This window comes from Amborella trichopoda, chromosome 9, assembly GCF_054954075.1.
Source record: "Amborella trichopoda isolate Santa Cruz 75 chromosome 9, AtrichopodaSantaCruz75HAP2 v2.0, whole genome shotgun sequence".
In the NCBI taxonomy this organism is placed as follows: Eukaryota; Viridiplantae; Streptophyta; class Magnoliopsida; order Amborellales; family Amborellaceae; genus Amborella; species Amborella trichopoda.
Genome location: NC_142344.1, coordinates 38795040 through 38822116, shown reverse-complemented (window position 1 = coordinate 38822116; position 27077 = coordinate 38795040). Strand labels below are relative to the sequence as shown.

At 33.1% G+C, this 27077-nt stretch overlaps 1 protein-coding gene across 12 annotated transcripts; it reads right to left on the bottom strand.

Moving 5' to 3' along the window:
- Positions 1–8679: 8679 nt before the first annotated feature.
- On the bottom strand, positions 8680–19042 carry LOC18438879 (NADP-specific glutamate dehydrogenase). 12 transcript variants are annotated; one of them, XM_088847764.1, is made up of 5 exons: positions 18909–19042; positions 13887–14034; positions 13658–13776; positions 10936–11009; positions 8680–10082 (listed from the first exon to the last, which is right to left on the bottom strand). In XM_088847764.1, the coding sequence occupies exon 5, from the start codon at positions 9864–9866 to the stop codon at positions 8901–8903; it is 966 nt and encodes a 321-aa protein (XP_088703890.1). In that variant the 5' UTR covers positions 9867–10082; positions 10936–11009; positions 13658–13776; positions 13887–14034; positions 18909–19042; the 3' UTR covers positions 8680–8900. The 12 variants fall into 12 exon arrangements, 11 of the variants coding, with proteins under 11 accessions (XP_088703890.1, XP_088703891.1, XP_020525886.1 ...); XM_088847765.1 differs by having other exon boundaries at positions 8680–10047; XM_020670227.2 differs by having other exon boundaries at positions 10936–11002.
- Between the last annotated feature and the right edge of the window lie 8035 nt (positions 19043–27077).

Here is a 27077-nt window from a genome sequence, read left to right as displayed (position 1 = left end):
AACTACATCTTCTTATCAAATCTCACACTTTGCAAGCAAATATATTGTGTGTGTGATAGAGCGAGTAGAGAGAGAGAGTCTTATCAAATCTCACACTTTGCAAGCAGGTATATTCTCAAGAAACAAGTCTAGGGAGAAAGAGCCTTGTTTTTTCCATTCAATAGCACATTTCCAAGAAACAAGGTGCAAAACTTTATCTTTCCCTTAAAAGTAAGGATAATGCAAGCAGCTACATCATCATTTCTCTTTAGAGAACATAACAGAAAAGAAGAAAAACGAAAACAAAGAACTGTACATCTTTTACATAAAACTAACTCGTAAACTCTGTATAACCTAGGTTCTCTCTATTTAAAACCCCATCTTTCTCTCCCTAAAAAGCCACTTCTAGAAAGAATTCGTCTCACAATTGGAAGTCTTCCTCTAAACCAAAAGTCTAGCTACCTCCCATAAGCTCCATCAAATGCCATGGACAAAATTGATCAGCATCATCTTTCCCCATATGTCCATCAAAAGCCATGTGCACAGGAGGGACCTGTGCAAAACTCATTATTCCTACGAGGACTTTGCAATTTTAACAATATCCGATCACATGTGACAGATTATATAGAGAGATAATTACTTTAAATAAAATATTAACTTCACATGGTTTTCAACAAAATATCAAAGATAAGTGGAGCAAATAACTAGAAAAACATACAATCATTATTAAATAAAAAAATAATTGTTGAAATTGGCACCCAAATTTGATGATTCTTTACCATGGAGAAAGAGGGAGGGCCAAATATGTCCATTGACGATACAATGCTTGTCTTAGACAAAATGATTAAGTCATTCATTGCTTTCCACTCTGGTTAAGTATTTGTAGTAAGGACTTGAAGAATTAGTAGGGCCGATCCAAAGGGTTGATCAAAATGGCCAGGCTGCCGTAAACAAAAAACTTGTGGGATATTGCACCAATTAAGAATGAATCTCAATTTTCACACATACAAGTATTCATCTCAAAGACGTTGGAACTTTGGATTTTATCCAAATGTGCTCCTAGAGGGAGGACACGTTTGAGAACATCCACGTAGCTTTCATGGTGTTAAATAATTTCTTGGCCTTAGAGACCCTACCAGCACGACAAAGCCCTCTAATGAAGGAACCATAAACACAAGTTTCAGGCACATTTTTCTTACTCATCAGTGCTACCAGCCTCTTCTAACAGACCGACATTGCAGAGGGACTTGCCATAGGCCTCATAAGCCATAATCTCAAGGATGGCACTGCTAACATTTAATTAGAAAATGGTTCTTCGACCAGGGCTCACGTTAGGCCTCACGTGGGATATTGCACCAATTACCACTTTCTTTAAGCTTTCCTGATTTGCATAGCCCATGAATGAAGCTCCCATTTACACATATATCAAGAATGTAATATTTCATAATCATACTTCTAAGAATTATATTGGCCTCATACACGAGACCCATTCTACAAAAACACTAGAACAACAATAGATATGTGATATAATCTGGTTGGAAGCCATTTTGCCTCGAAGGACCACTCCAGCTAAAAAGGCCTCATTTTTCTGACAAAGACCTCCAAGTAAAGCCAAATAACTTTGATATTCCAAAATTGCATTCTCCATTAAAACTCGCTTATGGACATTTTCGGCCTCCATGGCTTCTCCCAATTTACAGAGATAGTTGATAAATGTTGAAACCAGTGATTCAAAAGTCGGCGAGTCGAACCGGACTCTTCCGATTCGACTCGAGAACCGGCAAACCTGATCCGGTTCCAGTAAAATATCGAAAATCACCCGGTTCTAAAGAAGAACCGGTGATTCCATGGCGATTTCCGATTCTTTGATTCATGACGTCATGGCCAACCGATTCTTCAATGGGCATTTTTGTAAAAAAATTTCAATGGGTATTTTTGTAAATTTTAAAAAGTACATGTACTTTAAGGTCCACACCCCTCGTCACGTGACTCACTTCACTTCGCACGCGTTATCATCGTTAATTACAAAGAAGTGTTTATTCACAACAACTTCCTTCTACCTCTTCGATGTGGGATAATATTAAGGTATTAACTTCAAACATTAATATATTATATATTTTATTTGCGCTTTTAATTCTACTAAGTAGAATGTGGCTTACTTTTTGCATGTGGAGGGCGTGGGTTCCATTCTCTTTGGGACGAAAGGGGGTTCTTCTATCAACTATTTTTCTTGTCAATTTTATATTTTTGAGGTCAAATTTTTTTCTTATAAATATTCTTCTGGTCAATTTTATTTTTTTGAGGTCAAATTTTTTTCTTATAAAAAAAATGAAAGGTTTTCTTATCAATTTCGCTTTTTGTCAAATTTTTTTATTATCAAAAAAATGAAAGGCTTTTTTATCAATTTCGAATTTTGTCAAATTTTTTTCTTATCAATAAAATAAAAATGTTCTTATAAAAAAAAAATGAAAGGTTCTTATCAATTATTTTTTCTTGTCAAATTTCTTTTTTTGTCAAAAAAATAAAAAAAAATGTCAAAAAAAAAAAAGTAATAAAAAGTTTGTCAAAAAAAAAAAAGTTCTTATAAAAAAAATAATAATACAACAAGTATTTTTGTCATAAGGAAAAAATGAAAGGTTTTTTTATCAATTTCGCTTTTTGTCATATTTTTTTCTTATCAAAAAAATGAAAGGTTTTTTTATCAATTTTGCTTTTTGTCAAATTTTTTTCTTATCAATAAAAAAAAAAGTTTCTTATAAAAAAAAATGAAAGGTTCTTATAAATTATTTTTCTTGTCAAATTTCTTTTTTTTGTCAAAAAATAAAAAGTAATAAAAAGTTTTTGTCTAAAAAAAAAGTTCTTATAAAAAAAATTTAATACAACAAGTATTTTTTGTCAAAAAAAAGGTTCTTGCTAAAAACAAAAAAAAATACGACAAATATTTCTTGTAAAAAAATAAAAGGTTTTTGTCAAAAAAACTAAAATGCTCTTATAAAAAAATCATTCTTTATTGTAGTACATTCTTTATTGTAGTACATGTATGATTATATACTTCAGTCATGATAATTCTATGATTTTTATTTTGTATGATGTAATTTAATGGTTAAAATAAGTTCATACAGAGAAAAAATATTTCAATATTCACATATTGATGAAAAAAATGAAAATTAATAATATAGTACCACGATTTCTTATTGGATTCCTAAAAAACAACATTTATAATTAATTTTAATAATTTTTTTATATTTTTTTACAGCTTAATCCGACCGATTCCCGATACGGATCGTCGATCCACCTATCCGGATGGGTTTTTGGGGTGCCCGATCCGGGCCACCGATCCATTTTTTAAACCATTGGTTGAAACATTTATATTTCCAAAGACCCATTTCCTATAATCTCCTCAAAAGTACATTCAATGTCTTTAATTCTACCATCCCTTACAATACAGTGAATTACAATACTGTACAAGAACAAAACCCAAAAATGTTTGGGTTTTTTTTCAATTGGCTCAAGACTTTCTTTGTGCTCACTAATTGATTAATCTGACAAAGTAGATGGACTACTAGAACTAAAGTTTCATAATCAAATAAATGGGTGTTTTTTAGCAATGAATCTAACGATCTCAAATCCTATAAATTTTTGTTTTCTTTTTTGAGAACTATGAATAGGAAGTTGAAGAGCTTTATGTATGTTAAAGTTTAAGTAACTTGTTGGGTAAAAAAGAAGTTTCTTGAACAAATGAGTTCATGGGTTGCATCCACAATGGCCAGGGACTCTGTGAGGTTTTTAGTTGCAGGAAGGAGGAGGGAAGAGAGAGACGAGGTAGAGAAAGATACAGAGCTCTGTGGGGTATTTAGATCGGTAGGTTAGGGATGCAACAGGACAATAGGGGCTTCAAATCTGTGGGTTTTTCAGAGAGAGAGAGGATGGAGAGAGGGAATTTCTGCAACACTGTTTAGTAGAGAAAGAAAGAAAATTTTGCGAGAGAGAGATGGTGATGAGAGAGAGAGGGTGGTTTGAAATAGTCACGTTAACAGAGAAGAATGATAGGTTGTCATTTTTTCAATTCTTTAGGTCAAAGATTTGTGGTCAAAGGGATCCACGGGGTTGTAAGATAGAAAAGATGGACACATTTTGCCGAAATTAATACTTTCAATTCTTGAGTATCATGAGATATAGAAGTTAAAAATAGGGAGTAAAGGGATATTTTTTTTAAAAAAAAAACATATCAAGTCTGGAAAATAGTACATCTTGAAATGCATTATCTAGGCAATCAATTTTTGATATTTTCAAGTGTTTATAGATGTGCTTGATCAACACTATTTATGAAGCTTTAAATTTTATAATTAGAGATGAAAATAAATTTTCAAACCATCATAAAGATTTTTACTACTGAAAATCAATTTCGGTACTATTTTGAGATACACCTTATATTGATTGTTTAGGGCATCAACCTTATACAAACCACACCCCAAAGAGGTGAAAAAAGTTTACATAAAGTTGCAACCTTAATAGTAGAAAAAAGGCCCATCTAAAAAGTCGATCAGTTCTTTTGAAGGTGAAAGCCCTGTAATTGATCATCTCGACCTTGATATATACACTTGTGAAGAAAACAAGATTCTAAAGTATAAAAAATGGTATATCTTGTGGTACATTATCTACACCGTCCATTCTCGAGATTTTCATGTGTTTATAGATCTACTTGATTTGTATTATTTCTTGAGTTTTAAATTTCATAATTAGCTGTGAAGTAGTTTTTTAGGTCATCATGAAAAAAATTTACATCTTTTGATGAGCTTTGGAGGTGCACATTTATTGAATTTACATCTTTTGATGAGCTTTGGAGGTGCACATTAATTGAATTGTTTAAGGTGGACGCCTTATACAAGCCACACCCTATAAAGAGAGAAACATTTACAGTTGTACCTATTTGACAACCCTATGTTTTGCGTCCGATGATTTACTTCTTGACTCATCAAACAGAGTATTAACAAGATGAGGAATAGGACAACTTACAAAAGATTAGCCCTCTATATCCGATTGCGATAGGTAAATTTCCAGACACGGCTTGCACATAGTGAGCAATACATGTAATAAATGTTTTTAAGACTCAGATAGGGAGATATGATCAATTAACTGTTGGACCATATGGGAATCGATCAAAAAAAAAAAATTAAAAAATAATAATAATAATAATAATAATGATAATGATAATAAATATTTTAAATTTTAAAAAAATAGTATTAAAATTTAGAAAATAAGAATGGGTGGGAATTTGGTGATTCATCTGTTCTAGATCACTTCCCTAACACATTCGCTCAACTTTTCGACAAAACCAGGTGGCTCTAATCAAAATCATATCGATTCCCACTTCTGACTTCAAACCGGGTGTGTCCCCATTGTTTTCCAATCTGGATTAGTGATTCTAGGGGAAAGGTTTCTATACTTCCCCTGCATCATAGAAAATATATGCTTCCCCTACCATCCAGTCGTCCAATTTTGATCAAGAGAGTTACTCACCGTTTGATCTTAGATTCGACGTCTCAAAGTATTTTATTTTTAACTTTTTTTTATACAAATTGTATGAATATGAAATTTGGTATGTGCCATGTTCTTATCGGGATGCACCTATAAAAAATATTCAAAATAAATTTTCGATAAAATAAAATGATCAAAATACCCCTTGAAACTTTCAAATGTATTTTGGTTATTTTATTTTATTGAAAATATTTTTTTATATATTTTTCGCTAAAGCGAGTATAATAGAGGATTGGACAACTAAAATTTGGTGTCAAAATAGTTTATAGAAAAAAAAATTAAAAATAAAATAGTGTAGATACGTAACATTGTGATTGGGCCAATCTTAGCCCTCCATTCAATATGGACTGTTGGATAAGGGGAAGTATATAAGTTTTATGCTGTAGGGGAAACATAGAAAGCTTGCATGTGATTTTAGATCTAAATCAACATTTTTTAAATAAATACATGTAATGAGTCACTATCAATCAAGTTGCGATAAAAGAATAAAGAAAGGAAAAAGGAGTGAATACCAAAAAATCCTGGTTAAAAAAAATATATTTTGTTTAACTAAGAAATCCATAAGAAATCAAATATCGAAATAAACCACTATCACTTTGACAATAGTAACAAAGAAGAATAAACTTGAGATAAATTTTAAAAGCATATTTAAATTGTTATGAAACTAATAAAATGTGATGATATTTCACTTTTAAATATTCGATTTTTCTTGAAGTTATTATGAAAATCATGCATTTGAAAATGTTTTTGAGCTTGTAATGTTTGCTGGTCTTCCCTATGAAAGGGTTACACATTGATGAGCTTGTAATTTTTACACATTTTTCCAAATAAAATGGCCAGGGGACTCTAAACCCCACTAATTCACCCAAAAAAAAGACGTTTTTGAGAATTAGATTATTTACGAGAAAAAATAACTTGAAGGAAAAAATGTGTATAAGGATGCAACCTTAATTGTAGAAATAAGGTTGCATTAATCTACGCCATCTATTTTGTTTGAACGATGTAGATTTGATGTTGTCTCCAAAGACGTGTCACTTTTTGGCACTACTTAAAAATATGTATTAAATCTACACCGTCCAACTAAAATGAATGGTACACACTCCCTCGAAATTATGGTTAAAGGAACTCTTAAAAACCTCGATTCTGAACAAAAAACCACCATACAAATCTTAATAAACCTTAGGTAACCTAGACCCAATATAATTACTTCAAAATTGCCCAGATCCTATCCCAACTAGAAATAGAGCCCGATATCTTTCCAACTGTCCAAAGATGAACTTACGGATAAAATAATATAACAAATGACAATTTAGTCCTTGTGAGACCCAAGTATCGAGCCACGAGCGGAGCTGTAATGTGGCCCAGAAGGCTCATACGAGGCTTGATGACACAGACGCAGTCTGATGACGTAGTCAACGCATTTTATGATGCAGTACATGCGTTTTTTTTAATTAGATAAAGCTAAAACTTTAAGATAAATCCAAAAAATTCCGAAAAATTTTCAAAAAAATCGAAAAAAATCATCAATTGAATCTTATAAATACCCCTTCCCCGTAACCCAAAAAGATGACGAAAATGAGACCAAAAAAAAGAAAGAAATCCCTTAGAAATTCTCGAAATTAGAAAAATTGTCCAAAAATACCCAAAAGTAGAAAAAACCTTTAGAAAATTCCTAAAAAATAAAAAAAAATCCCAAAAAATCAGAGAAAATCTCAGAATTCAGATATCCCTAAATCCTTAGAAAACTACGATAAATTCTTCTCCAATCCTAAAAAAAGCTTAGGTAGACCCTACCTAAAATTCTCAGTTTTTATCTCGGCCTTAGAAACCTTAGATCTAGGTTAAAATAACCTTAAATCTACCAATTCCAGCAAGCAAATGCATAAAAAAAATTAGATGGTTGCACAAATCGGAAGAGTAGCCCAATCCAAGCCCGAAACTCCGGGTTTCGGGTCCCTAGAGGTAAGTATCACTTTAGTTTGTATTTCTTCATTTAATTTTCTGCTTTATTTTATTTTTCTGAAAATTAATTCATCATTATATTTAATTAAATTTAGAAGTGGTTTTTTAGTCAAAATACGGATTTGGAACTAACGCTGTCAGTGGACTCAAAAAAAGACCAGATCTGTATAGATTTGGGATTTTTCAGAACTGGAAATTCAAGCGACCCCACTCTTTCCAGTTTTTCAAAAGTAACTAAATTTTTGTTAAGATTTGAGCGGATCTCATCTTGGAGATCAGAGCATAAATAGTTTAGCGCCCACAGTGGGATCTCATCTTGGAGATCAGAGCATAAATAGTTTAGCGCCCACAGTGGGGCACCTTGAGCTTCAAATCCGCAAAACCAACATTGCATCACAAATACCACAACCATCACCATAACACACTCAACAATTTACAATGGATGGGGTTTTTATGAGTCGGCCGACTCAAATGTACATATGCGGCCCCTCTCTAAAATCCATTTTAAAGATGGATTTTTATCAAAATTTTTCATAGATTCATCATCTAGGGCCAAGATGATCATGACTATGAAAAGAATACTAACTTTTAAAATTAAAAACATAACTCTTTGTTTTTTCTTGGACACTGTCCGTATGATATTTATGGGGAAAAAGTTTATACAAGTGTGAGAGTCTAAACAATGAAATTAGCACCAAAAGAAGTTATCAATTTTCAAGATTTTCAAATTTTCATAGATTTGCTTAATCTATATTATTTTTTAAGCTTTAAATTTTATAATTAAAAATGAAAATATATTTTAAAGTTATCACAAAGAATTTCAATATTGAAATCACACTTCTTGATACTATTTGAAGGTGCCACTTTATTTTGATGGTTTAGAGCATCGGGCTTATATATACGGCACCCTATTTATGGACTACATAGGATGTACTTTTGTAACCAGCTGGCGCAGAACACTTTATCATTTATAATTCAAATTGTAATTAGTAAAGGCCTATGGAGAGAAAACAGGTGATTGACAAAATTGGGTCAAACAGAGGAAAGCACCATTTTGAGAAAAGTTTACGATCAAAAAGTTTGGTCCCTGGGCCTTAATCATTTTTCTCTTTTGTTTTCTTCAGACTTTACCACAAATTTGACGATATGAGTACAAAGTTATGGTGAAAAATAAGTACTGATTCCCAAAGGAGTACAAAATTATGGTGAAAAATAAATATTGATTCACAAAATCAGAGGAAAAAAAACACAAGAAAGATATAAGCTAGATTTTCTCTCTCTATGTACATTGAGATAGACTAACGAGTCTAACCTCTCCCAGACTCTCTCACTCGTTTTTTTTTTTTTGCTGTTTAGACTGGAGAGAGACTAGACGAGTCTAAACAAACGTTTTTTTTTTTATTGTTTAGACTGGAGAGAGACTACACGAATCTAAACAATCGCTTGTAAGAAGCGGAAGAAACCAAGAAGCCAACCCCCAAGCACATGGCCGCCCCCACAACGAACGCAATATCTACCCACTTCCCCACCCGCTCACTCTCCCCATAAATCTCCGCACGTGCCAATTCGACCCACTCCCCAATCAAACCGGATGCACGTGTGGACTCGCCGCAGTCCTCCTTACCGGTAATGTTCCCATACTCCCCAGTGCGCACCGAATCCCAAAACGAGTTCGAATCCACATGGGCCAAACCCAGATAGTTGTTGGCATGTGCGAATCCAACCTCCGAGTCCTCAGGTATATCGTCGAGCCACACGGCATGCCGCCTCCTCATGCCCTTTTTCCTCCTCGAACCCACCTCTTGGCTATACAACCCAAGCCCACTCAAATCCGGTTCTTGGTTCGGTGCATCACAAGCACAGGACTCCATTTCTTCTAAGCTCAAAGCATCGCACCCACACGAACCCAATGAACCTAGCGAGCCGACCTTCAGGCTCATGAGACTGAGCGCATTTGGGCCCAACATCCACACTTCCATGCTCGATAGCCCGAGCCCACCTGATTCAAAGGTTTCGCACTCGACCCACCACCTCATCCCAGCTCTCAGGACCCACGCGCGTGCGAGTCTCGCTCCTCCCACACGCACCTCGAAACACATGCCACTTCCTATACGCATTTCATCCCTACTTGTGAAAACAGCTTCATCGAGCGATTTCCCGGGGGATTTCACACGTGCAAGGGATACGGAGGCATAGTCTTTTGGCCGGATCGGCGATTTATTGACCTCAAGCCTGGTGTCTGGATTTCTCGGCGGGTAGAGTAGTGTTAGGGTGTCGGGGATGGGGAGATGGACGGCGGGGATGCTGAGGCGGATCTTGAATGTTTTGATCGCCAAAATATCGGCGATTTCAGGATCTCGAAGCCGCGTTTCAAAGGAGCGACACATATTTTGGTTCTATTTTTTGTGGTAGCGGGTCTCTTAATAAGTTGGATAGAGGACTCAGATAGACGGTGGAGATCTTGGGTTGTGGTGGTGATGAGCAGCCCGCAGGAAAGGAGGAGGAAAAACCATGGGCATGGGAGGGTGGTGGCATTGACGGGAGGGCACGCAGTTTCCCAGCTGATGACTACTGACACGTGGGGATTTATTATAGGGAGCAAACTGCTTTTGAATTATTGAGGTTTTAACCAGCTATAATATCAATACTATACACAACATTGCAAATAATTCGAATTCAGTGCAGAACTAGGACATAATCAAACTCAAAGAACGAATTGTTGAATTGAATCGTACCAATGGGGTTATTACTCATTTTTGTACTTTGTTTTTTCATTTTCCAATTATTTATTCAATCATGTATCCTTCAACTCATTTATTCCTGTTTTTTTTTTCTTTATTTATAAACACGGCACCCTTAGGGGTGGCAAATGGTAGGGTTGGTACGGGTTGACCTCTCTCGGACCCGACTCGACAAAGTTTCACACCTGGGTCAGGTCCAAGTTATTTGGACCTGAGGTTGAGTAAGAAATTAAAAAAATAATATATATATATATATACCATGTCAAATAGGGATGGGTCAACCCCGACCTGATAGAGTCCAAGCTGGACACACACCAGACATGTCCCGGGTGAAAGAGAGTCTAATGTGATCTTGCCAGGAAATTTTTTTTTTTTTTTTTTTCTTTTCATCACTTTTTTTTATTATTTTCTTTTGGCAAATATCACTTACGAGTAGTCTTATTACAATAACTCTTGCTTCAAAGAAAATAAAACTAACAAATCCAAGATCTTAAAAACCTGAATGCAACTAAACCAATTTTCTTTAAACAAAGAAAACATCCACAAGTTTTATATTTGGGAATATAAAAACAATATAATTAAATATGGCAAGAAACAAAAAGAGAGTGCCGAAGATTACTTCAACAAAAAAAATATCCACAAGTTTTATGTTTGGGAATATAAAGACAATATAATTAAATATAGCAAGAAACAAATAGAGAGTGCCAAAAGTTACCTCGACTGGAGGTATTACACCCTACACCGAGTCACCACCATCTGATAGCGAGGGATCAACGAGTAACCTTCAATCTCAACCAGGAAAGCAAGTTTAGGTCAAACCCTCTAATGGAACAATAAACTCCTTTATTACAATCTCAAACCCTTAGATAAATCTCCTTAGCAACTTAGTTTGAGAGATATGCTTCTCTTTTCTACCACAACCCTATAGTCTAAAACCCCAATGAGAGATCATGAGAGAATTGAGAGAACCCCATTAGAGAGATATCAAAGATGAGATAGTGAGCGTGCCCGTTTGGGTCTCTTGAGAGAGAAACTTTCTTACGAGAGAGTGATATTCTAAGTGGGGTATGCCCCTTTTGTGGGATGTGAGATATAGAGATGGGAATTAGGTGTAGAGATTTGGGTAGGAATCAATCCCCTTTGTATAGTGCTTAAGGTTTTTCAGGGTTTTCTTTGGCTTGTCTTTTCTTGTGAGATTGAATATGAACCATTGATCTTAAGTGACTTGTGGGGGTGAGAGATTTGAGTCATCAATTCCATAGATGGCCATCAACATTATAGAAGGTGTACAACCTTTCTCCCTTCTTTTCTTTGATCATTATCCCAATATAAATCAAATAAAATAATACTAATTATATACTTTATCCAAAAATATGCACAAATCACCTTTTTAAATCTCATAATAACTTGTCCAAGCGAAAGTTATTACTCTTATTAACTTCAACCCCTATAAATTAGGAAAGACTCCTAAAAGCGGGGCGCACTATATGGAGAGTAAAAATATACTGCCGGTCATTGGCAAAGAGCACCCATCGAAGCTGTTATGGAAACGCTTGCAACGGCTAGTCATCAGTAATTTACAAGATTGAACATCTTTTTGGCAGGCTCAGGGTATTCAAGAAACACTATCTACACTCTGCCTGACTTGGCTATCAGCTAAAACCAAAAACCAAACAAATTATGAAAAGACGCCACCGATGGAGTTAAGATAACAATTTTGATGCAGTGGGTTTGTTTAATTTTATTATTTTTAGATTTAGGTTGGGTTTTTAGTTTTTATGAAGGTATTCTTTGTCTTTTTTAGTTGTAGAGATTTAGGTGGTAAAATTGGAAGCTTAGTTTTTTTTAAAAAAAAACATGATGGATATGGATGGGGATGAGCTTGATTGGGTTGATCAGAATATGTTAGACTTGTTTTTAAGAAATATGGGAGAGATATAGTTTAGTTTGCTATTTTTATTTTATTTTATTCATTATTCCTTATAAGTTCGTATTTAAGGAGAATGAACCTATTTAAGAGGAAGAGGTTCCTTCTTTGTAGAGAGAGTGACAAAGAATAAAAATGAATTTCACCTCCTGAAAAGTTCTTGGGTCGGACTCCTTTGCAGACATAAAGAAGGTATAATATCTCAAACCTTTATTTTCATTTTTATTTTTCTAGTTTATTATTTTCCCTGCATCAGTTGGTATTAGAGCCTTGAGATCCTTACAGATCACACACAACTTTTGATCTAGATATGAAGCACGTAGAATATAACAAAGTCTACAAAATCTATTTAATAGATTGCAGCAAGAGGAAGAAGGATATGAAGATATAGATCTCGATGCAAAAGACCATATTGATAGTCTGAACATGCAAGAAATTTCGAAAATCAACTGTGGAAAAAAAGATACATGTGTTGCGACTTGTGAAATACTACCATGTGAGCCCGAAGGAGAAATGAACATTCAGTCTGGTATTCCAGAGTTCGGTGTCTCAGACTTCCACGAAAAATTGTGTTGGATAAATTCTTTATTTGAAGAAGAAAAAGTACTTGCAAGAATGTTGGGACTGCAACACCAGCTTTTGAGAAAGCTTCTAAAATATTTGAGTTCAAAAAGCTCAAGGTCGAGCTTCTTCCATCCCTGGAAGAATGATGCAGTGGGTATTTTAATTTGAATATTTTTAGATTTTTAAATTTAGGTTAGCTTTTAGTTTTCTTTAGGGTTATTCTTGTCCTTATTAGCTTATAGAGAGTTAAGAGGTAATACTGAAAGCTTAATTTTTTTTAAAAAAAAAATATAGATATGGATAGGAATTACCATGGTTGAGTTTATGTTAGACTTGTTTTTAAGAGATAAGGGCGAGATAGAGTTTAATTTGTTATTTTTATTTCATTTTATTTATTATTCCTTATATTGAAAGGGAAGAGGTCCCTTCTTTGTAAAGAGAGTGATTGGAGAATAAAAAAACAGTTTGGTTTTGTGAAAAGATCTTGGGGTAGGCTCCCTGTCAGACTCAGAGAGGGTATAATCTCTCACACCTTTACGTTTTTGTTTCAAGTATATTATTTTCCCTACATCAACTATGGTCATGAAATTGGTGAAAGAAACATCTGAACATTATAAGTTCTAATATTCAAGTGAAAATCTGAACAGGCTTGGTTGCAAATGAAATATCAATGGGCAAAAGCTCCACATGATGAATGACATCAAAAACGCATGAGAGACCTCCTAAACAAGGAACGTACAAGATGTAGATTCCAAAAGACAATGCCGCCTACGTAAGAGCTCTCATGAAACAACGGCTTCAAAAATAAAAGTTCAAAGAGCATTCTACAGTTAAAGACAGTGTGTGTACATGCGTGCATGTGTGTGTGTGAGAGAGAGAGAGAGAGAGAGCTTATCTTCTCTGGAGGAAAAGCTCATAACCAGATTAAACAGTTGGTTAAGTTTACCTCATCACTCCATAGAATGTGGACCTGTTGAATTTAGCTCAAGAAACAGCATCATCTTAACCACCTCCATCAGATTATCAGCATCAAGTTTCAGCCCACCATCTCTTTCTCCTTTTGAGCTATCAGAAAAATGGGGATAGGAATTTAGGGGGTGGAATCAGGACCAGGTTTCCTAGATTGTAAAGACAAGCATGAATCCTAGAATTCTTCAGTAAGAACTGATAATTACTAAGCAATAATGGTGACCCCTGACACATGTCCTCACAAGATCCACATTACTTTTTCCAGATAGCTTAAAGGAGAAGCAGAGGGTGGAATGTAAGTCCCAGCAGGCCCACCCATGAAAGATGCCTCTCATAGAATTCCCCAGACACAACCTGCCATGCAGTAAAATGGGTGCTCATTCAATCTCAAATTATTAGTACGACTAGCTTTAACTCTACCTCCCACTCCTTGCCCCCTTTCCAAAGTAGGAAAGTACATTATGACTCACTTACCCATGAAAAGCAGTATCTTAGCATGAATTTTGTCATAACTTATAATATTGTCAACGAATGCGTAAGATCTTACTCCCCAGGAGAACACTGTTTTCTGTAACAAAATGGTTGTGGATTTACCATGAGCCAATTTTAGGGCTGGCAATGGACCGGGAGGCCAGGCCCTGAAACTAGGGCCTGGGACAAAAAATGTGCCCCGATGGCAGGGCCACCGTGGCTCAAGGGGGCCACAATAGCGCCGGCCCTGGCTAGGCTTTCTTTATTCCTTTTTTTTTTTCTTTTTCTATCAGGTCCAGCCTGGCCCAGACAGCGCCAGGCCGGGGCCTGACCCCGCTCATGCTGGCCCAATAGGGATCAGGGCTGGGCTGGGCTAGGGCCAGGGCTGACCCCACCCAAACCTGGTCCATTGCCAGCCCTAAAGCCACAAAACCATTAAAATGTTCCTTCTATAAATACAAAAGATAAAAAGAAAATTCCATGGAGATATAGAACAATTATTGGGAAATTTTAAAGCATAAAAATTATCAAGAAAACAAAAATATCAAAGAAACAAGACAGAGAGAAGTAACGGGCATGTGAACATGACTATCCATTATTTCATGGTAAACAAAGCACATGTAAAGTAAAAATGTTCTCTATAACACATATGAAATCATGATGTCTGACAGTTATGTGGTTGCGTCACATTCATATGAATAAAACCTTACTACTATCGATCCATTTAGATGCTTTATACACACCAGTTCGCTAGATCTGATATATAAGTCCTGGTGCTCTTGCACGACCATGCAACACATTGGCCAAAACACCATGTTAAGGGTTTTCTGACTGAAAGCTCTCAAATCTTCTTTACACATCTCTAATATCAACCTAAAAAATATAATTTGCAGCTCCCAAAACTTTCCTCTTCAATGTACTTCTTGATTCTGGACCATCCATTTGCTGATAAGTAGACTTCAGGTTTCAAGATTTCAAAATCTGTTCGTTCTTTAACCAAATTATGAGGTGAAACATGAAGATTTGAAAGTTTTTAGGTCACAAAATCTATTACCAAGGTGTTTTGCATGTGGAATGCAGTGGGACCACCATATACATCCTAACTTAAAGATTTGATGTTGATGTCGCTCAAATCTAACAAGGTCTATTTAGCAAAGGGCCCTTAAGGGCTGATTATTTCAACACTTCACCCTTATGGGTCATGGATATTAAGAGTACTCTTCCATATTTGTGTAAAAACTGGGAGAGGAGAAGGGCCACTTTAGAGTTTTACCCCCCCACCATAAAACCAGCATTTAACTCTTTGGTGTAGGAATTTGATTGATTTCAAATAATATATAAATCAAGATGTACAAAATGCGACAAATGTATACAATAAGAAAAACATAGTCAGATAGATGCAAAAAGACAAAAGCCAGTAATTGGGTGAAAATTCTAACAGTTATTGGCAAAGTGGACTTACAGTTTTAACATATGCATGTTAGCATGGCAGCAGGGGCTTCTCAGTAATTTATGCAGTTTTTGTTCTTTGACATTTTGGATGATGCAAGCCCAGGAAATTTAAGGATTCAGGATGGTGTAACACTTGCCTTCTGCAAGCTATTTCATTCTTTTTGCAAAGAAAGTCTTCATGGAAATACTTGGGGTCTTCAGAGTTCATATAGAGCCCAAGCATTTCAGGAGGGCATTTTACTTGTATATTTGTTGTCATGTTTGTTCTTTGCATGTGTGATTCATTAAACTATTTTTGGTGAGCATTTTACTTGTATATTTGTTGTCCTGTTTGTTCTTTGTATGTGTGATTCATTAAACTATTTTTGGTGATAAAGTCTTTCTTGAAACCATGAAGCTTGTTCTTTTGAGGAAGCTGCGGCCATAAAGCTTTTGACGGGAATTACGTAGATGCGGATGACATGGCATGTCAATATGGCTTCCTAAGAATAAAAGATAAATTGGATTGAACTAGCCTAGGTGTTCATATCAGGTCCTAGCTTTTGATTTACATAAATTTAAAAGATAATTATATGTTCATTATTTCTGGTGCAGCTGCCTCCGGTAAAAGATGAAAGCTTTGGTGATACATTTCTAGCTCTTGAGGCAAATGGAGGGGTATTGGTGACGTTCTACTTTTAAACATTCATGAGCACATGAATGTTTACATTCTACTCTTCTTCTTTTTTTCTCAAAAAAACATTCATGAGTACATGCACAGACACCACGTCATTGTGCTGACAATCATGGGTCACTTCTAAGCATGAACACGTATCTGAACATTGTGTACACATGTCAAAGATGGTACTAGGTTCCAGGGGATAATGCTAAACATATAATTATGTTGGACAGATGGTGCAGTAAGGACATATTGGAAACCTGTTTTCGAAGAGTGTGTGCTTGTTTGGAACAAGCACATTAATGTGGTAACAATTTTTCTATTTGAGTGAGTTTTATGAACCTGATTCCCCCTTTGCATAACCTATCCAATAGGAAAGGAGTTAACTACTGAAGCTCCTTAGAGCAGTTTCTGCAGACTATAGGGACCTGAGTCGTCTGGAAACATGAAGCTTTAATCCCAGCTCTGAGCATAGTTTCACAATATCTACAATAGAATGCTGGTTTGTATATAACCATCATTACCATTTCGTATTACATGGAAAAAGAAGGTCCCCTAAAGAACTACTATGTTTTCACTTTCTGATCTTAATGGAACTCTTACAAACAATCACCTAAAGGTTAGAGAGTAGAGACTCTCAGTTTCCTATATTTACTGTTCTTTGCAGCAATGATGAAGCGATGGTAGACCATTATGCCCTCCAGAGCAATTTTGCATTGAACATTGGTCATGACGGCATTTTTTGAGATTTTTCCGCTTTTTGACATATTCCTAATCTTTGTAGAAGCATGGAAAATAATTATCTTACTAGTTACATCATAAAATAAACATTCTATAGTGAGCTTGTTATAGGTTTGTTATACTAAATAACCTAATTTTCAGTATAAGCAAGCAATGCAAGGAGGATAAAGAGAGGATCAAGGGAAAGAACATTGGATAGGTTATCAATTTCAAGTGATGGAAGATGTTAGACTCTCAGGTAGACTCGATCCATGGATGGTCGTGACAAGATGATTAGGAATGACAGTATGAGTGATAGATTGTTGATCAAGCCAATTCTCATCATTTTGTTTTTTGGATGGGTAAGCCGACCCTCTTCATTGTGAAGCAGAAAACTTCATTCTGATGAATTCTCAAAGGGAAACCCAGGTGCAGAAGGGGTTATTAGAAAGAAAAAATGACTAGGGAAATACCAGATGCTTTTAAATCCACCTAGGTAAAAATGACTCAATCTGAGTTGAAGCCTAGATATTTTTACAGCGGTTCAAGAATCCCATGAAATTTCATGGTTGTCCCAAGGGGATTATGTGAATATCATAAAAGGACTTAAAAAATAACCAAATTTTAGAAAAAATTTCATCCGTACCAAAACAAATTTAAATGACAAATAGCCAACTTGAAAATGAAGAAGTGGGCATGGTATCAAATAGTTAAGACCTAAGAAAGCAAATCTACAAGGAAGATATTGTAAGGTGAGCTTTCAAGCCACATTTGTTCTTGGATCACCTCTCATGCTGCAATTTGCTCTTGTTCTTCATTAAATGAGAAAATAAAAATCGATCTTTTCGGACCAACACATCAGGAACCCTTGTCAACAGATGTTTTTCTATTGCCTTCTACTCTATATCATCTGTAGCTTCTCACATTCCCAGTAAATCAGTACATCCTAGGGACTCTAGTCACTCTCCAAATGGTATTTATCTATTTCCCTAGAAAGAAAAACCCTATTTGTGACAAAACTTAAGGAAGCTCTACTCCAGTTTCAGATATTTATGAAAAATTGAAAGAGGAATCTTGGCATAAAGCATGAAGCACAACACTCAGGTTGGGATTTGTATAGATTAACAAAACAGCTCATAAACAAACAAAATTAACAGGTTCATCTAGCACCACTTATTAAGTATGCAAATAAATAAATGAAAACCACCAGTTTTAAAATAAATAAGAACAACCGTGATTACCAATGAAAAGAAACAGAAAATGCCGGTCATTATATGAGTTCAAAGTGTATAGAAGTAACTACAAAGCATTTGCGAAATATGGACAAAGTGGACTAAACCCACAAAAAAAAAAAAAGGAACTCCATACAAACAATGCATCTTAATTATTTATTTTCTTTAACTATAGAAAGCCAAAATTAAATAAAAAAATAAGTCCCTATATCCTGAACTGCTCCTTCTCCACAATGAATAAACAAAACAAGCAGAAAAATCCCTGGCACTGCCATTTAATCACCAAAAAATTGTTGGTTTCTCAGAAAATCAAATATAATTCAGGCATATTTCAGAGAAACTAGATAAATTTAAAATCCCAGCCCCAAAAGGCTTCAAAACCCAAATAATCCACTGTAGCACAAAGTAATGCTAGAGGACTAAACTTAGCTGAAAATAAACAATGGGGTCCTAATCTTTGGAGCTTTAAAACAAAATAAACCCATAAAACATAAGTATTAACTAACATGCATTAACTATTCGTTAAAAAATTTAAGAAAAAGGACAGAACAGGAGCAATCTTCCAATAAAATCAAGACATGAACCACAGTTAAAGAAGATAAATTTGCAATAAATCCCAAGAAAAATTACTTTTTGCATTCTCATTTAACCATAACAAATAAATATTGAGAAAATTAGGATTAGAATGAAATTACCGGTGAAAAAGGCAAAGCCGCGCTTGGCCATTGCCATGGATGAAGGCCTGAAAAAGGCAAAGCCGCGCTTGGCCGTTGCCAGGGATGAAGGCCCCGAATGGTTGGTGCTGGTGTTCCAAAGTACTTCATACATATACATATACTTATACCAAATGATTTACTGCTCCGACGGGAGTATACTATTCATCTTCTTCATCGGATATAACATAGGCTTCGAACACCTTTTAGATCGGGGGTGCGGTTTGTTTGAGCCTAAGCTCTAAACAATCGAACTAAAGCGCACCTTCAAATAATATCGAGAAATGTGGTTTCAATATTAAAAATTTTTGTGATACTTTTAAAATATATATTTTTTTTAATTATAAAAGTTAACTTTCTAAAATAGTGTGGAATGAGTATATCTACGGAAACTTGAAAATTGACCATCCAAAAATACACAAAATGCATTATTTTCAAAACTTGAAATTCCTTTTTTTTCTCATGTCTGTGCATCTTAATGTCAAGATGATCAATTTGAGTATATTTGAGTATTAAAACAACTACTTCTAGTGAAATGTTTTGGGTGCGCTTTAATTTGATTGTTTAGAGCCTCGGCTCTATATAAACCTTCTTCTTTAGATTAGGATGTAATCCTCTGATCCCATTAAAAAAATGAATTGTATTCAATGGGATATTTTTTACCAGTAGTATGCACCTGCCGTGCAGGTGTATTAAAATGTTATGTATGTAATAATCTTTTTAGGGTGCGGTTTGTATAGGGCTTAGGCTCTAAACAATCAAATTATAGCCTATTTTCAAATAGTATTGAGAAATGTGGTTTCAATATTGGAGATCTTTGTGATAGTCTTAAAATACATTTTCATATTTATTTATAAAATTTAAAGATTCAAAAATATTGCAGATCGACATATCTATGAAAACTTGAAAGTCTTAAAAATTGATGGTCCAAAAATGCGTCACAAAATACACTATTTCCAAAACTTGAGATCCATTTTTTTCTCATGCCCATGCATCTTGATGTCGAGATGATCAATTTGAAGATATTTCGGCACCAAAACAATATATTCTAGTGCAATTTTTTAAGGTAGGCTCAAATTTGATTGTTTAGAGCCTCGGCTCTATATAAATTTTTCCCATCTTTTTAATGTAATTTTATAAGTAAAATAAATTTACAAAATCTAAAATAAAAACATAAAATGAAATAAAATTTAAGATAAATTCTATAATAAAATAAAAATAATAGTTTCTCATACATATATGGAGAAAGCAAAAGAGAAATGAAATACTTTTCATAGCAAAAGAGAGATGAAATATTTTTATGAACAAACAACAATGATTGAAATACTATTTGATTGAATTGACATAAATTTAGTGAAATGAAAAAATTATTTACGCGTTATACTAAATAAGACATAAAATTTTAATACATCAAATTAAGTAATATAGAAAGGATATTATTATAATTATTAATAAATAATCATAGTAATATTTATTACCTATAAAATAAATTTATATTATAGAACTATTCATATGGTATTAAAATAAATTGATATGAGAAACTTAGAACAATAAATTAATATTATTCAATTAAAATTCTAATAGTATAATATAATTGTTGAATCTATAACTAATCAAACTATATTTAATATCGTTATACCAAATGAATTATATTATTCATGTACATATACTAACGACATTTATAATGTCAACCAAAAATATCTCCAAAATAATATTATTATTAATATATAGTTCCATAATTACATTTATAATAATACAATCTATAACTGTAATTCTTTGTGTAATAAATATAATATTCAATAAAATATGACAATTATACTTTTTTTATTTTTAATACTAATTATATTTATTTTGTTTTGAATATTATAATAATTATGAATTATAATTAATTTAATCAAAATAATTAATTATAACCATGTTAATTATTATTGAGAAATATTATTAATGAATATAAAATACATAAAATTTGTAAATTTTTATTTATTATCAATAAATTTATGCAATTATAATTTATTGATAATACAACTTAATTATCATGATCTCCACTAATAAAATTATAATTTTTAAATAGATAGAAAAAATTATAAAGTTTCAATAATTATGTAAGTGTCACTATACTATTGTAATTAATTATTATTATCAAATTAATATTGTGCTAATTGTGTACAACACTATAGTTATGAAAATAAACACAACAATTAGTAAACACTATTATCATTATTCAAATTACTCAACCACAATTGCTCAAGCCTAATGATATTCTTCTTTATTCATGAATCACACAATAAATTAAATTTACAAATTTAATAAATTAGGTTAAATAGCAAATGACACAAATAAATATAATACTAAAGTACAATCAATAAAATAAATTCATTTTGTTACCAAACATTTTAAAAGGGTGTTCAAAATTTGACAGCATCCAAAGATCTATGATTAACTATCATAAAACCCCAACAATTAGAGAATACTATTATCATTGTTCAAATTACTCATCCACAATTACTCGAGCCAAATAATAATTTTCTTTATTTATGATTTACACAATAAATTAAATTTATATATTTAATTAATAAAATATAATTAGGTTAAATGGCCAACGGCACAAATAAATATAGTACCAAACTAGAATCAATAAAAGAAACTCATTTTAACCACAAATTCCAATATAATTAGGTTAAATGGCAAATTGATTGTTAGATTTGAAATCATGTGGCTGAGAATGTGTCGTTGTTTAACCACAAATTCTAAAGTAAAATTTCTTGAATGTTGTGATACACTTTCATTCATGAGATTTTACGTCCAATGGTCAAAAGTGATTGTGACCTTCTTGTACCAAAAATAAATGGCTTTGTAGTATACAATCCCATAAAAAAAATTTTAAAATAAACTCTCTATGTACTAGAAGAAAAATAATGCCTTGTGACTGAATAGAGACCATCCAATTTTTGAAGAAGTAGATATAAGTATTACAAAACTTATAATTCTTTTTTTGTTTTCTTTTAAAAATAATCATCTAGTAGTTTTCCTAAATTTTAGACTTAAACAATCTCTCTAAACAATTTGTGCAAGGGAGTGACATAATATGCTCATGGCGGAACATAGTACACGTGCTCACCTATTATTGTCCCATAAAAAATTATGGAAGTCCCAAAGACATACGTCCCTAAAATTCTTAAAGGGAAATTTACATCCGTACCAATTTTTAAAACCGTTGTAATGAAAAGGGTTTAAAATAGGCTCTTATTATTCAAAAGGACGACCCCTCATGAAATATTTTATTTTTTTGACAAATTTACCCCTAGTATGATTTTTTAGTCATCAGACCAATTGGTAATATCAATTGCCCATTTAGAGGTTTAAGGTGGTCCAATATTTTTAGACCTCATTTTTTGAAGGTTTAAGACCATATTTACACCTCATTTTTTAAATGTTTAAAGCAGTTTGATGTTGGACATCAGTTTTTGAAGGTTTAATGTAGTTATAAAATTAAAAAAATAAATTTAATATAGGGCTGATGTTTAAAATATCGAATAGGGGCAAACATGAAAAGATAAAAAATTGGAGGACCATTACGTACTACCGGTCAAATAAAATGATACGAACATAATTTTCCCAATTCCAAAATGACCGCTGAGCCTTGTGGTAACTCCATTGGATAAAGGATGTGGTTTGTAACAAGGCTTAGAGCTTGCGGAAAAAGTAACGCTGCACATCAAAAACCTAAGAGAAAAAATGTATTTTAGGCATTAGAAACAAATGTGATAGCCTAAAATCTATTTTTTCCCTTGAGTAAGAAATTTGGAAGCTCCACGTAGATCTAGCATATTTATTACTACTTAGAATAAACAGTATAAGATATATTACTTAGGGTTTAAAATCCTTTTTTATAAATTTATAATTTTTAAATTTGATGATCAATTTAAAAGTTTTCCAATATTGAAATTCCAATTTTAAGGGAGATTTGATATATGGATTTAATCTTTTTATAAAGTCAAAACGTTATACTAACTTTCTTTTTTAATCATTATTATAAAGCGAAACAACTAGCTCCAAAATATAGGACTTCATGATATATAATTAAAATTGAATAAAAAATTCTGGTATTACCCATGCTTCCCATTTCTTTTCAAAAAGAGAAAAAACTTTTAAGTTAATGAATATGTAAAGAACGTGGTTAAAAATAAAGCCTAGACTTCAGGAAAATAGTAAAGCCTCACCCCATAATCCCACCATAAAATAAAAAAAGTTACGACATTAGAATATCAATAAAATGGTCAAACCACCTTCACGAAATCTTTGATGTGGCTAAATCTACTAATTTATCATTTCCATTACGTTACCTTTGACTATTTTAGTAAAATAATACCCAAAAACTGCTTTTATTATAAAATTGAAAAGTTAAATAGATCGTCGTATTTTGGTAATTTAGCCTCACTTAAGTACCAATGTTGCAAATACTCCAACTTGTTTCATGTTCCAAACTAGAACCCAAAACACATTTTTCAATGAAATTTCTTCTTCTAGGTTCGAACAAGCAATGTTATTTACGTCATTATTCTTGAGCCAAATGCGAAATTCTTCCCACTATTCACATTTCCGAATCAAAAATGTTTGTGTTTTAAAATCCAAAATAATTAAAGGCATTTTGGTAATTTAACATCGCTTATATTATACTTTAAACATTCAAGGTAATACTTTAAACATTCAAAATACTCCTATTTATTCAGGATTCTACTGGTGATCTACAAATTTGTGGGCATTTTAAATCGATAAGTTGCTTCAGTGAAATGATCTTATCAAATGTCATAATTTCCATTCATATTCAAAGTTCCAAACTGGAACCCAAAATATATTTTTTTCATTAATATCTCTCGCTAACTGTTTGGAATGCAGAATAAACGTGGGATTTTTATATTGTTTGGCTTAAGTGGGACTAATCCAAAATTGCCCTTACTAATTTTGTATTCTATTTTCGCATAAAATCTCTTATTTGAGTTAGAATCAAGAATAAGTCAACGCATTTTACTGATTTAGCGCTCGCATATTGGGCTGGCAATGGGCCACGCTCCTGATCCCTATAGTCCAACCCGAACCTAGACTGAAGAAGACATGGCTCAGGCCATGCCATCAGGCCATATTTTGTAGCTTAGACCCTAGTTTTTTAGGGCCTTTGGGTTCATTACATGCCCTCCTGCCATATATCTTTTTAATGTTAATGTTTATCTTAGAACTAGTAAAGGGTGCGGTTTGTAAAGAGCCAGGGTTCTAAACAATAATAAAAAAAAACGTGCACCTTCAAATAGTGTCGAGAAATGTGGATTCAATACTGAAAATCTTTGTGATAGCTTTAAAACATATTTTCATCTCTAATTATCAAATTTAAATATTCAAAACCAGTGTAGATCAACCAGATCTATGAAAACTTGAAAATCTTGAAAATTCACGGTTAAAAAATGCATTATAAGATTCATTATTTTCAAAACTTGAAATCTATTTTTTTTTCTCATGTCCATACATCTTGAGGTCGAAATGATATTTGGGCAGCAAAACAACATCTTCTAGTGAAATTTTTGAGATGCACCCCAATTTGATTGTTTAGAACCTAGCATTTATATAAACTTTTCCCGAAATTTTTGATAGATGACTGGGATTATGTCATTGACCTTCGAATCAAAACCTCTAAAAGTAAGGATGGGGTGTGTATAAAATTGCAAACTTAAACAATTAAAGTAAAGTGAACTACCAAATTTTATGATAGGATATAATTTTGGTGTCGAAAATTTTTAGAATTGCTCGATAATCCATTTTCATGTTTAATTATGAAATTTTGAACCTTAAAAATAGTTCAAATCAAGTATATCTATAAACACATAAAAATTTTGAAAATGAATGGTCCAAATAATATGTTGCAAGATTCACTATTTTTAGACTCAAAATCTTTTTTTTTTTTTTATATTCATGCATCTCGATGTTGAGATGACCAATTAGAAGGTGTTCCAACTTCAAAACAACATTTTACGATGGACTTCTTAGGTGCACCTTATTTCAACATTTTAAAATCTACATTTTAAAGTCGCAACCTTATATAAACTTTCTCTTTCTATTCATACAAACCTCTTAGGTTGGCTCTATTTTGTTGCAAAGCTTTTCACTGTGTGAAAAGTTATTTCTTTTGAAAAGTATGCAAAGCTCTCCATCCAACCAAATTGGCTTTCACAATAAATTCCAGTGATTTTATGCGAAAATGACCTTATCATTTTAAGCTCTTTTATATTCATAGATGTTTCCTTCCATTCGCTCTAATTTTGGTGATAAGGTCGATCTAGCTCTTTGGCATTTTTTTTTTTGTGGGGAAAGTCAAGGTTCTAAAAAAGGATCGTTGACCTGGATCCCGCATCTTTAATTTTTTATCCATTCGGAGGATCGGCGGTCCGCTTTACCAAACCGATCATTAACAAATAAATAAAATTTTGAAATGAAATAAATATATAAAGTTGGACCTAACTGGTAGAACTGGTCAGAATTGGCCGTCGCATGGGCCGGCTGGTCCCTGACAGTTTCTGATCCTGATCGCTAGTCCCAATCTGAATCGGTATTTTTTTAGACTTGGATTAACCCATAACTGGTTGAAATGTTGAAATTGAGAGTACATTTCTATGTTCAACACTTTAAAAGATAAAAAGAACTCATTCAATCATCTCAAGAAATTCCATTGCTTGAATAAGAGATTATTTAGATGGAAAATTTCCAAAGTTCCCTAACATGCTAATAAAACATGGAAAAAGTATACAAAGAAGCTATTTACTCATACAAGGAGGTCACACTAACTCTTCTCTATCATATTTCAAATTAGGTGGTTATCTTCTCTATCATATTTCAAATTAGGTGGTTATCTTCTCTATCATATTTCAAATTAGGTGGTTATGAGTGTGTTATCGTCTAAACTCAAACTTCTAAAAAAAAAAAAAATTCAAACTTTGTGTCACATCCCCAAACCATCTAATTATCCAATCCCATAAAAACATATAGAATGTTGCCCATTATATTATGTCAAATTCACTTCTTGGATTTGGAGTCCAACAGGATTGCAAGGGATCTGATTCCGATGCAGCTGGTCCGGATAAGGCATCTCTTAAATTGGACTGAGTGATGAGAACGAAAAACACCTGCCGGAACAATTTGCTTTGAATATTCACAAGAATTTGTTTTTTCTTCTTTGGGAGGGGTAGGTACCTCAACATAAACTACTTGTCGCTTTCTCAATATTTTGAAAATTCTCATATATTTTAGGGTCCGAAATTGGGTGATAGATTGGACTCTATTAAGATTTAATTTCGAAAATTCTTCTAACGGGCATATGATCATGACTTACAATAGTTGATAATTGAGGTGCATTTTGATTAGCAAAAAATGTTCAGGATGCTCAAATGGTGTATAAAAAATGCTGTAGGTGTGTGCTCCACTAAGTACAACTAAAAATAATTTTAAAAATAAATTGACCAAACAACTAATAAATATTTCAAAAGTATTTTGGTTAATTTTTTTTTTACAAATTATATTTGGACATAGTTTCTATGAGTTCCAGGACTCATATGTGCATATGTATCCTAGACTAAAAGTCCATCCTAAAGGTAGACTTTGGGCACAAATTTTTAGAGATATATGACCTGGTTATGTTGATCTAAAGAAATTTTGTTTTTGAAATTTTGTTTATTTATTTATTTAATTTTTTTGGCACTATTTATTCTGGGCGTCCTTTTCTTAACATCTACATTAAAAATATACATGTGTCCCTGACTCGCATGTATATTTTTAGCATTTGTTTTTAGGTACAACTTATTGAGAGGTGTTGATACTAAGTTTGCATAAAAGTTTTAAGATTAAAAAGTTATATGTAATTGTGGTCATTCAGTTTCTCCCCTCGTAATCTAAACTATTGTGAGGGTGCCATCCACATTACAATATACTTTTCCTAAAAAAAATGTACATAACCCATCGATCTTGTAAAACCAAATTAAGATACACATAAAAAATCTAAAAAGGTTATTTTGATGTTGGAAAATCCTTCAATTGATCATTTTGATCTAGAGACTTGTAGAGATTAAAATAATTTATAGTCCTAAACAAAGCGGATCTTTTAATACATTA